Source organism: Palaemon carinicauda, chromosome 3 (assembly GCF_036898095.1).
Source record: "Palaemon carinicauda isolate YSFRI2023 chromosome 3, ASM3689809v2, whole genome shotgun sequence".
NCBI lineage: Eukaryota > Metazoa > Arthropoda > Malacostraca > Decapoda > Palaemonidae > Palaemon > Palaemon carinicauda.
Genome location: NC_090727.1, coordinates 149,865,706 through 149,878,205, shown reverse-complemented (window position 1 = coordinate 149,878,205; position 12,500 = coordinate 149,865,706). Strand labels below are relative to the sequence as shown.

The following is a 12,500-nucleotide window of genomic DNA, read 5'->3' as shown; positions in this document are numbered from 1 at the left end:
TAAATTGTACATTTGTGATTATTAAAAGAGATTGCAGAAACTAAAGTAATTTGTAGGAGAAAGATGAAATCAATTATGAAGTTTTGAGGGTAAATAGAAGCCAATGGAAATCAAGTGAGGAATATTAGTTTATTGTAAAGATCAAGATATATATATATATATATATATATATATATATATATATATATATATATATATATATATATATATATATATATATATATATATATATATATATATATATGGTGCTAGGGGAATTCGTCCCTGGTGAATTTGTCGTTGCCCAATTCGTCCCGCTCAATTCATCGTTGCTCAATTTGTCCCCAAGTCAATTCGTCGTTGGGCAATTTGTCCCTAAGTTAAAAGACACTAGGTTGTTTAACTTGGGCTTCAGACGGAACATTTAAATGCTGTTCTAGTACATTTTTTCAATTATATATAGTGCACGTACAGATCGATAATGTAAATGTCCCACGATTGTTTGCATTGCTATCAAACAAAAGCCAAAATACATATAATAGACTTTTTGCCAAAATAAGTGAATTGCTGCAGGACGAAGGCCCAGATTGCATACTTATGGATTTTGAAAAAGCAGCGCATAATGGATTTCTTGAATCATTTCCTTCCTCAAATTTAGCGTGCTGCTTGTTTCATTTAGGGCAAAATGTGTACAAGCATATAGTTCAAGAAGGAATGAAAAGCAGATATCACCAAGATGACAGTTTTAGCCTTAAAATGCGCCGTTTTGTTGCCCTTGCCTTCTTACCGGTAGATGATGTCGATGGCTACGAGGAACTTGTAGATGATGATGATATGCCACAGTCGGTAGTTTCCTATTTTGAGAATAATTACATAGGACCCCTTAGAGGAAGAGGAGAAAGGAGGCGACGTCTTGAACCACCATATCCATTAACTATTAGGAATGTTTGGGATAGATGCATGTCTGGGATTGCTAGAACTACAAATAATTTAGAAGCCTACCACAGCGCACTAAAAGGCACAGTTGATATGAGTCATCCAAATATTTGGAAGCTCATAGATGTTTTGAAATGTGAGGAAAGGTTTGCTAATTCCAAACTGCAGAAATTTATCCAAGGAGATGAGCCAATGCAAAAGAAAAAATATAGAGACATGAATTTGCGTATAAAAAATGTCATGGAGAGATATGATCCCAACCAAAAAATTACCTTTCTGAAAACAATCGCACACAATCTTAAATTTTAAAAATTATTGCTTAACCAATATTTTTAAGAATTTTATTGTAACTTGTCTAATATTTTCATTATATATTATCTTGTACTATAAATTTGACTGAAAATAAACACTTCACTATTTTTTGTATTTATATTGTAACTTCCCCCTTTCCTAAAAAAGATACAGTATTAGAAGCAAATTTCTAAAACTTACTTTCAAACTAAAATTGACGTTTGACAATTCTTTTTATAAGGAGCAAACTTTTAAAAAGTACTTTTGAACTATAATTGTCGTTAGACAATTCTTTTTTTTTAAGGAGCAATGTTTTAAAAAGTACTTTTGAACTAAAATTGTCATTAGACATTTTCGTTTTTGAGGAAGCAAAAAGTGTCTAATATGTAAAGGCTTAAATACACGTTCAAATAAATCGTCAAAATTTTGCGTCAAAATTTTGATGCAATATTTGATCGTGTGTAGGACGTTTTGACGTCAAAACGTCCTACACACGATCAAATTTTGCATCAAAATTTTGATGCAAAATTTTGACGATTTTTTTGAACGTGTATTGGCCCCTTAAGACAAACAAAAGGAGTGTCGAAAATGTGAAAATAAATCATTGAACTCGACGATTTGTCCAACGACTAATTGACTTGGGGACAAATTGAGCAACGATCAATTGAGCAACGACGAATTGCCGTCAACGAATTGACCGGACACCATATAAACACACACACACACACACACACACACACACACACATATATATATATATATATATATATATATATATATATATATATATATATATATATATATATATATATATATATATATGTGTGTGTGTGTGTGTGTGTGTGTGTGTGTGTGTGTCATCTCCTCCAACGCCTATTAACGCAATTTGTTTCATATATATATATATATATATATATATATATATATATATATATATATATATATATATATATATATATATATATATATATATATATTTTATAGCGTATATGTACCTTTTCGGTCACGCTCAGTTGTACCCGTTCTTAGGGTAGTGGGGAGATGGAGCAGTCATTACCTGGCGAGAGTAGGGTGCGCGTGTGTGCATATCCATCTAAGTATTTAGCAGTCATTTATGACGGGTCGCGTATAGCAGTATTAGAATATTTGACTCAATAAAAAAAAAGAAGAAGGTTGACACCCACAGGGGCTTTTGAGAAAATATCACAGGTGATGGCAGAACGTCAAAAGGAGATGAGTGAAATAGAAGATATGTAAACAAAGAAGCCATGTAGACCCAGGCCTACATGGCTGAGGACTATGAAGCGCGAAATAGGAGATAATGAATGGAGAACTATTGAATTAAAATCTCAAGATAGAGACGAGTGGCGCAATCTAACCGAGGCCCTTTGCGTCAATATGCGTGGGAGGAGATGATGATGAAACAGAGAAATGAAATATATTAGGCAAATATGCTGTAGAAAGGTATAAATTAAGAAACATGACAATCTTTTATTAGCTTATAAAATAGCATACCTTTGTGATCTGCCATGGAATAAACTGACATGAGTAAGTAGATTTTTAAAGATAATTAGAATAAAAAAGACATAATTCATTGGTAATGGGACGACTGAATAAATCGTGGAAATTTAGAAGAGACTACGATAGAAGTTGGGAGACAAAGAGACCTTTAGAAGTTTAGAATCAGAGATAAATAATATATTGCGTCATCGGCTAAGGTTCCAAAGCTGTAAATGGCTGAAATGACTGTGAGATTCCTATTATTAATATTGTTATTATTAATAGCTCAATCAGTAGTTACAATATTATTATTATTTTATTATTATTATCATCATCATCATCATAATTGATATTATTATTATTATTATTATTATTATTATTATTATTATTATTATTATTATTATTACTTGCTAAGTTACAACCCTAGTTGGAAAAGCAGGATGCTATAAGCCCAAAGACTCCAGCAGATAAAGTAGGCCAGTGGGGAAACAAAATAAGGAAATAAATAAACTGCAAGAGAAGCAATGAACAATTCAAATAAAATATTTTAGGCAAAATATCATGAATATAAATCTTTCATTTATAAACTATAGAAACTTCAAAACACAAGAGGAAGAGAAATAAGATGGAATAGTGTGCCCGATTGTGACCTAAATCAAGAGAATAATTATTATTAATGTTTTGACAGTTATTATTATAATTTAAAACAGCCAGAATTCAATTAAAAAAAATAATTAAGAAATTTAGAAAATTCAATCTGAATATCACTGAATCTCTTTTAAAGAAATTCAAATAAATTCATTTGAAAATGAAGTTAGGTGAATAGCTAAGCGAATAATGAAATGGAGCCACACAAAAGCAAAACTCGACCACAACTCCCGCGCCATTATCAGCCACATGACCTAAATTACATCCTGATCGACCTTAGCTGATCTGCATGACGTCATTACAATGGGAAGTGGGAACTTGTATTTAGGTAAGGGAGATGATAGGAAGAGGAAAGGGCGGGGGGGTGGGTGGGGGGGGGGGGCGTTGTCAAAGTATGGATGGAAGGGAAAAATGTTAGTGAAAAAGGAAGAGAAAGAAGGAAGCAATAATATTGAGGTCTACATAGGAGGAAGGTAGGGGAGCAGATACTGGGATGAGGGAAGGTAGATGGGGAAGGGGCACTGCTAAAGCCAAAGCTGTAATATATAACTTCCTTAACTAAAACGAGAAAACGATCGGGAGGGGGGGGGGGTGTATGAGTCAAAGCAGGGGGTGAAGGGGGTGTAGTAGGTATTGCTTAACAAGCAAAGGTGAATATTAGAGGCGGTAACGAATCCCAGAGGGACACGAAGGCCTCCTTGGAGAGACATTCTCCGCCTCCGGAGATCTTGTATAAATAGAGCGGATTCCCGAAGACCGACCAGAGACCTCCACGGAGCCATCCTCAGCTCTTACTCGTAGCTCCAGAGATCGCAAGCGCTCTTGCTGTTGCCAAACGATCGTCATGCAGTTTGTGAGTATCTTTAGTGGGACGTTGAGTTGGTAAATGTGGCCACGAGACTTTATTTTCTGATATAAGTTAAAGAGATAAAGTATTTTCTGATATAGTTGAATAGAAAAAGTATTTTCTGATAAAGTTGAATAAAGTATTTTCTGATATAGTTAAATAGGTAAAGTATTTTCTAATATAAGTTGAAGAGATAAGGGAAATTTTGTACTTCAATATTAGTTTTTGAGATAAAAGGGACTCTGTATTTTAGTTTTTTATTTAGAGTGGACTCTATTTCAGTATTAGTTCAAGGACTAAAGTAAATTTAATTTTATCATTAGTTCAAGAAATTAAGTAATTTCTATTTTGATATCAGTTAAAGAGTTTGGCAGATCATATTGGTTTTGTTTTTTAACGCTTGTTCAAAACTCAATTATTTTAGTATAAACACAAAAGTCGAGATATAAAATATCATCATCGTCATCAGCATCATCTCCTCCTACGCCTATTGACGCAAAGGGCGTCAGTTAGATTTCGCCAGTCGTCTCTATCTTGAGCTTTTAAATCAATACTTCTCCATTCATAATCTACTTTGCGCTTCATAGTCCTCAGCCATGTAGGTCTGGGTCTTTCAACTCTTCTAGTGCCTTGTGGAGCCCAGTTGAAAGTTTGGTGAGCTAATCTCTCCAGAGGAAAATATAGGTTTTAGATTTTAGTGTTAGATGAATGAGGTAAAATGGGTCATGCACTATATTCTATTTTTCTGCTTTCACTCATTGCAGCTTCAAAAGAAGCTAATTCCGATATCTTCAAAACTAAACAGATATGTCCCCACACGAAAGGCTATCAGTGAATAATGTTTATTGAATTCTTTATCGTAAGTTTGTTATAGCATTTGTATTTGTGGTACTGATTTATTCAATTATTTAAAAAAGTACTATCAATCTAACTTCGTTCCTAGAACCAAATTGATAATATTTTTCCCGCCCTGGATGATTTCCTCATCGGAGCCCTTGGGCTTGCAATATTTTACATTGGTTACCAATGTAAATATATATATATATATATATATATATATATATATATATATATATAAATATATATATATATATATATATATATATATATACATATATATATATATATATATATATTTATATATATATAAACATATATATATACATATATATATATATACTGTATATATATATATATATATATATATATATATATATGTATATATAGAAATATATTTATATATGTATATATATATATTTATATATATACATATATATATATACATATACATATATATATATATATATATATATATATATATATATATATATATATATATATATATATACACACACACACACACACACATATATATATATATATATATATATATATATATATATATATATATATATATATATATATATATATATATATATATATATATTCACCTCAATTCCAAAGGAGGTGCCCTTGGGCTTGCAATATTTGTTACCACAGTAAAAATATAAAAACACAAAATCTTCCTCAACTGCAGAGGATGTGTCTGTCGTTAAAACATTGAGAAACGTGTCTAAAGGATATCTAATCTATTGGATTTTAAGATAAATGATCACATTCTGTGGTATCCCAATGACGACAGAAATCGAACGTTGAGAAGAGTAGCCACCAGGAGTCGAATTTCTTGAATAACCTTAAACTTAAGGCGATGGAAAATGTCTTAAATCCGGGTTTTAAAACATAAAGCAAATCCTCTCTGACATTTACTACAAATCGAAATCCTTCTGGCATTATTCTCTGCTCTATAATCAAACCAAATTGGGGGTTTCTCACCACATGCATTTGGAAAACAAAAAACAAGAACTTTGGAATTTATTTTTCTCATGTAAATGTAAATATTTTAGTGTAAGGGAAAGTCTAAAGATACAATTTCCCACGTTTAAAAAAAAATCTATTTTTTTCCAGACATTATTTTAAAGCCGAAATAGTCTTTATTCTTCGATTTGTACAACAGAGACGAAGAGCATTAATTTTTTTATGTCACAACAAAGTTACAGATAACGTTTTGGAGATGGCTTAAAAAATGTCCCTCAATCTCGTTGAAGTAAGCAGAACTTGAAGCGAATTTATCTGTAGGTTCATAAATTCAGATGCTGATATCAAATGCTTGTACGAATATTAATATATGGATGAAGAAGAGATTTTAATAAAAAAAAAAAAGAATAATTGCTATTGACCTGTTGAATGATTTATAAAGTTATTGATTCCTTTGGTCAATGTAAATGATGATAACATTTACGAGTTTATCTTGGAGAAATATTCGAACGAATTACTGATAAAAATATACATAGGCCTTAATACCATAATTATTGATTATCTTTATTTTCTAAAGTACAGAGTATATTAAGCTTCCATCTTAATACGTATGAGAAATGCCAAACCTCACACCTCTGGATATTCAGCCCATGAGATTGTTTTAAGAGAAGGGAATTTATTCTTTGAGAATAATGGGTACTTAAACACGAGCCTCAATTACCTGTAGGAAAGATCGAGTTAATTCTGTGGGAACACGAACTCGCCCCACCAGACCTGTCAAGTAAAGTACTTAGTTATTGCTCTGGCACAATTGCCATCGATCGCTGTCTGGGGATAAACTTACTTGGGAAATGGAGATGAAATTGGGTTTATAATTCCCCAAAGAGAAATGGAAATAACTCGTAGTGTTTGGTCACCTTGAATTGTTTGGGTGTATGAGAGAGAGAGAGAGAGAGAGAGAGAGAGAGAGAGAGAGAGAGAGAGAGAGAGAGAGAGAGAGATGATTCTAAAGTAGTAACGATAAAGGAAATGTGAACAGATATTGCAAACACAAATCCAGTCTCCATCTCAAATGACCGAGACCAGCCTAAGACCTCCTTTATGTCACCTCATTTCAGGTCGTCGTGTTTTCTTTCTTGCTTTCGGTGGCTTCCGCTCTGCCAGAGCCGGAAGCCAAAGCCCAGTTCGGCAATAGGCCTACCTACCGACCTAGGCCTTACTCCTACTGGCCTCACGACCACCTGGCAAGAACCGTCTACGACTTCCGACGCAACGACCACAACGGAGCCTTCGACTACGAGTTCCAGACTGAGAATGGAATCCGCGTGGCCGCCTCTGGAAGGCCTGGAATCAGGGGCCAGAGCAACGTGGTGGGGTCCTACAGGTGAGAGGCGTCTCTGGGGGACGGAAATGGTTCCTCCTCAAGTTCTGTTACTAAAACCTTCAGCTTACTCATTTTCTCTGACATTCCAAGGACCAATTTGCGAGTGAATTATTTCAAGATTATCTTTATAGGTTGAAGGTTATTTTGTTATCTATTATCATTCTCTAATTCATTCAAATAGATACAGAGAGAAAAAGAAGTTTCAAGGAACTTAATAAACAAGTACAGAAACTAAAATATTAATAGTTTGGAGTCATTTGTGCCCCGGATAATGGCCGACAGAAGGTCCACCAATAACACATCCAAAATCCCTCTCTTTTTTCCCTACTACAAAATCTGTCTTCTCTCCGGATGGCAAAATCTGTCTTTTTCTCGACTGCAAAATCTGTCTCTTCTCCCGACTGAAAAATCGGTTTTTTTTTTTTTTCACGACTGCAAAATCTGTCTCTTCTCCCGACTGCAAAATCTGTCTTTTTTCCCCGACTGCAAAATCTTATGATCCTTCGTGTGCTCCTTTGCAGCTATCCCCATCCCGAAGGAGGCGTCGCTCAGGTGGACTACGTGGCCGACGAATTCGGCTACAGGGCCACCTCCCCCCTCATCCCGCCCATCCCCGCCCACTCCCTCCAGCAGATACGCAAAGCCGAATACGAACGCGCCCGTGGCATCCGATGGTACTAAAAGGACGGCTTGATCCTCCGAAGGGAAACTGGTCCAGTTCGGAGGATTTTAGGATGTCTCTCTGGATCCACCGTCGAAAGTTGTTGGATCGAAATGACTCTAACGATAGCTATGATTCTTTTCTCTCTCTCTCTCTCTCTCTCTCTCTCTCTCTCTCTCTCTCTCTCTCTCTCTCTCTCTCTCTCCCCTATAGCTATATCTTCTACTGTTAAACAAAGAACTATAATTCTCAAGAACGATATTATAACTCAATAGTCTGAATAAATGCAAAATAAAACACTGTGTATCTTTGTTCCCTTGTCATTCACCTTTGTAAAGGAGAGAGAGAGAGAGAGAGAGAGAGAGAGAGAGAGAGAGAGAGAGAGAGAGAGAGAGAGAGAGAGAGAGAGAGAGAGTTTATACAACATGATGATGGATAATCTATGCGAGGTAACGAGTGGTCAAGAGGTATGAAAACTTTTCTCCTATTTAATGACGTCACGACCAGACAGTTTGGAGTGTTACCCGTAAAATCAATGAGTAAAAAAGAAAAAAAGAAGAAAAAGCAAGTCATGCGACCATCATAGAAATTGCTTATATTTAATGTAGAAGAGATCACGATATCCACAGTATAAAAGAAATAAAAACGGAACCATCTTCATATTGAATAAAATATCTTTTCCTGACACATGTGGTATCACAAATTGATATTTTCCCTGGAAAGTGTTCACATTTTCACTTACATTATGTCTTGATGTTTTGTTCGAGATGTAATATTTTATTGATATAAAATAATGTATCGCATTGGGTGGTAATAATGAAAGTACTGTAATCAAATGAGTACAGCAGAACTTCAATATGATACAGTGAAATGTAGGAAGATTGAACCAGGCAATGTCAAGAACATAATAAGAAACATTCCACAATATAATCTAATCTTTAAATGCAATTTATGGTGTATAAAAACATTGATTGGTTATCTGGAAAAGTATTTTATGAAAATGGAAATAACATATACTACATAAAGACAGACAGATAGATAGATAGATCGATAGATTCACACACACACACACACACACACATATATATATATATGTATGTATATATATATATATCTATATATATATATATATATATATATATATATATATATAGATATATATATATATATATATATATATATATATATATATATATATATATATATATGCATGTGTGTATATGTATAATCTATGTATAGATAGAGAGATATATTCATATATATATATATATATATATATATATATATATATATATATATATATATATATATATATATATATATACACAATCTATATATAGAAGATGATAGAAAGGCTTCTTTTGTCTTTGTTGGTGATTTTAATGCTCACCATAGGGAGTGGTTAAGTTCTATCTCTTCTACCGATCACCATGGCTTAAGAGCTTTAGACTTTGCCTCTGAATCAGGCTGTGAGCAAATCATAAATGAAGCTACTCACAGGTCTGGTAATTGCTTGGACCTCGTATACACTGACTCCCTGGCGTTATAACTAGTAAGGTTGGTTCTCCAGTCGGGACATCTGATCATGCCTTGATTTCATTAGTAGTGAAGACTGAGCAGCCTGTCCCTGATATATCATATTCTTGTAAAATTTATATGAAATCCCAAGCAGACTGGAATGGGATTTTGCATGATCTTTTGTGCTTGAATTGGTCACAATTATATAGTAGTGTAGATCCTGTTGTCCCTTTGAATGAGAATCTAGTCAACATAATTGATAGGCGTATCCCTTCTCGTGTGCTAAGGTATCGAGTGAAGGACAAACCGTGGTTCAATGATGATTGTAGACGTGCTTATTTGGAGAAGCAGGAGGCCTATCATCTTTGGAAAGGTAAAAGATCAAATTTGACCTGGAACAACTATACTCAGCTTCGAACTTTTGCTCAGAGAGTTTATGCTTCAACTGAAAAGGAGTACAATTTAACCATAAAAGAAACACTCTCTGGTACAACTCAGGAACATAAATGGTGGTCTACCCTAAAATCTGCACTCTTTGGTGCAGATGCAACAGTTCCTCCTTTACTTAAACCAGGTGGCTCAGTCACTCACTGTCCAAAAGAAGATAACCCTTTTGGCTGATGCTTTTGACAGTAAACAGAGTAATGAAAAACTTGAGCTTTCTCATTCCTGTTTTCCTGAGGCTAAACTAACTAGTTTAGCTTTTCAATCTCGTGAGATTAAAGCTCTGTTGATGGACCTTGATGCTTATGGAGGTGTAGACCCAAATGGTATTTTTCCTTTGTTTTTTTATAAAGACAGCAGGTTTCTTAGCTCCAAAGTTATCTGTTATTTTGCGCAAGTTAGCAAGAAGAGGAGATTTAGCACTTGTTGGAGAATTGGTAATGTTACTCCTCTATGTAAATGTGTTTGTGGTAGCTGAAGTCCCACTGATCATTACCGCCCAATTTCCATAACTCCCATATTATCTAAAGTTTTTGAACTTCTGGCTAAATGTGTTAATAGGTTTGCTGAAGGTAATCATCTATTCCCTAGTTTGCAATTTGGTTTTCGTAAAGGCCTTGGAGCATGTGATGCCCTTCTTACAATTTCCAATGCTGTACAGAAATCCCTTGATTGTGGTCAGGAAGTTCGTATGATTGGCCTTGATTTTAGTGCTGCCTTTGACCGTGTTAATCATGAGGTCCTTGTTTTCAAACTTAAACAGTTGGGAGTGGGTGGGTCGTTTCTTAGCATTATTATTGATTTTTTAAGTAATAGATCTCAAAGAGTTGTTTTTTATGGGCACCATAGTGAGTATAGGAATGGGATATCCGGTGTTCCACAGGGTAGTGTTCTTGGACCAATACTTTTCATACCATATACACATGACATGTGGTTTGGCATAGAAAACAAGCTTGTTGCATATGCACATGATGCTACTCTCTTTGCATCAATTCCATCCCCTGAATGTAGATCTGGGGTTGGTGAATCCCTTAATTGAGATTTAGCTAAAATTAGTGCATGGTGAAAAGTATGGGGTATGAAGTTGAATCCTAACTAAACTCAAAGTGTGATTGTAAGTAGGTCAAGAACGGTGGCTCCTCAACATCCGTATCTCATTATTGATAATGTTTCCTTAAATTTGTATGCTTAAAATTTTAGGTGTGATTCTCGACAGCAACTTTACTTTTAAGAAACACATTAGGTCTGTGTCTTTTTCAATTGCACAAAAAAATTGGCTTATTGAGAAAGTCTTACAAGATTTTCAGTGATAGTCTGAAGTGTTTTAATTCTTTCATTCTACCCTGTTTTGAGTATTGTTCTCCTGTCTGGTGTTCAGCTGCTGATTCTCATCTTAATTTGTAGGACAAAAACTTACGATCTGTTAAACTTCTTATTCCTGATCTAGATATTAATCTTTGGCACCGTCGTTCAATTAGTTCATTATGCATGTTGCATAAGATTTTTCATAACTCTGAACCATCCTTTACATTCAGATCTCCCTGGACAATTCTATCCTGTTCGTAATACTAGGCAGGCAGTTAATTCTAATAGCCAGGCCTTCTCCATCATGAAGCTCAATACTACACAGTATTCTAGAAGTTTTATTCCAGCTGTTACCAAGTTGTGGAATGATCTTCCTAACCGGATACTGTAGTTGAATCAGTAGAAACTTCAAAAGTTCAAAGTTGGAACAAATGTTTTTATGTTGACCAGGCTGACATGAGTCTTTTTATAGTTATATGACATATCTGTTTTTGACGTTGTTATAGTTTATATAGGACATATCTGTTTTGACGTTGTCACTGTTTTTAGAAGGATTTATTGTTAATTTATTCTCATCATTTATTTATTTCCTTATTTTCTTTCCTCACTGGGCTATTTTTCCTTATTGGAACCATTGGGCTCATAGCATCTTGCTTTTCCAACTAGGGTTGTAGCTTGGCAAGTAATAATAATAATAATAATAATAATAATAATAATAATAATAATAATAATAATAATAATAGTAGATGGAGAGTGTATTCAAATATGTATATACTGTATATATATATATATATATATATATATATATATATATATATATATATATATATATATATATATATATATATATATATATATATGTGTGTGTGTGTGTGTGTATATACACACACACGAATAATATGCGGTTTAGTGAATATATGATCTGGCGCAATCATAATTTTTATCAAAATCACAAGCGAGAGAGAGAGAGAGAGAGAGAGAGAGAGAGAGAGAGAGAGAGAGAGAGAGAGAGAGAGAGATCAAGGCAAAGTATGCTTGAAGCCGTGACAAGGGGATTAATGGGTGGAGAGCCGCAAATCAATGGGTGGAGTACAACTTCTCGTGTGAAGAAGAAGAAAAAGAAGAAGAGGAAGAAGAAAGCGTATTTCAATTGAGTCTTTCCCAGAAGAGCA

At 34.2% G+C, this 12,500-nt stretch overlaps 1 protein-coding gene across 1 annotated transcript; it reads left to right on the top strand.

Moving 5' to 3' along the window:
- Window positions 1-6,284: 6,284 nt before the first annotated feature.
- LOC137634706 (cuticle protein AM1199-like) lies at window positions 6,285-8,194 on the top strand. The gene is made up of 3 exons (XM_068367200.1): window positions 6,285-6,305; window positions 7,135-7,400; window positions 7,922-8,194. The coding sequence occupies exons 1-3, from the start codon at window positions 6,285-6,287 to the stop codon at window positions 8,079-8,081; spliced, it is 447 nt and encodes a 148-aa protein (XP_068223301.1). The 3' UTR covers window positions 8,082-8,194.
- Window positions 8,195-12,500: the final 4,306 nt, after the last annotated feature.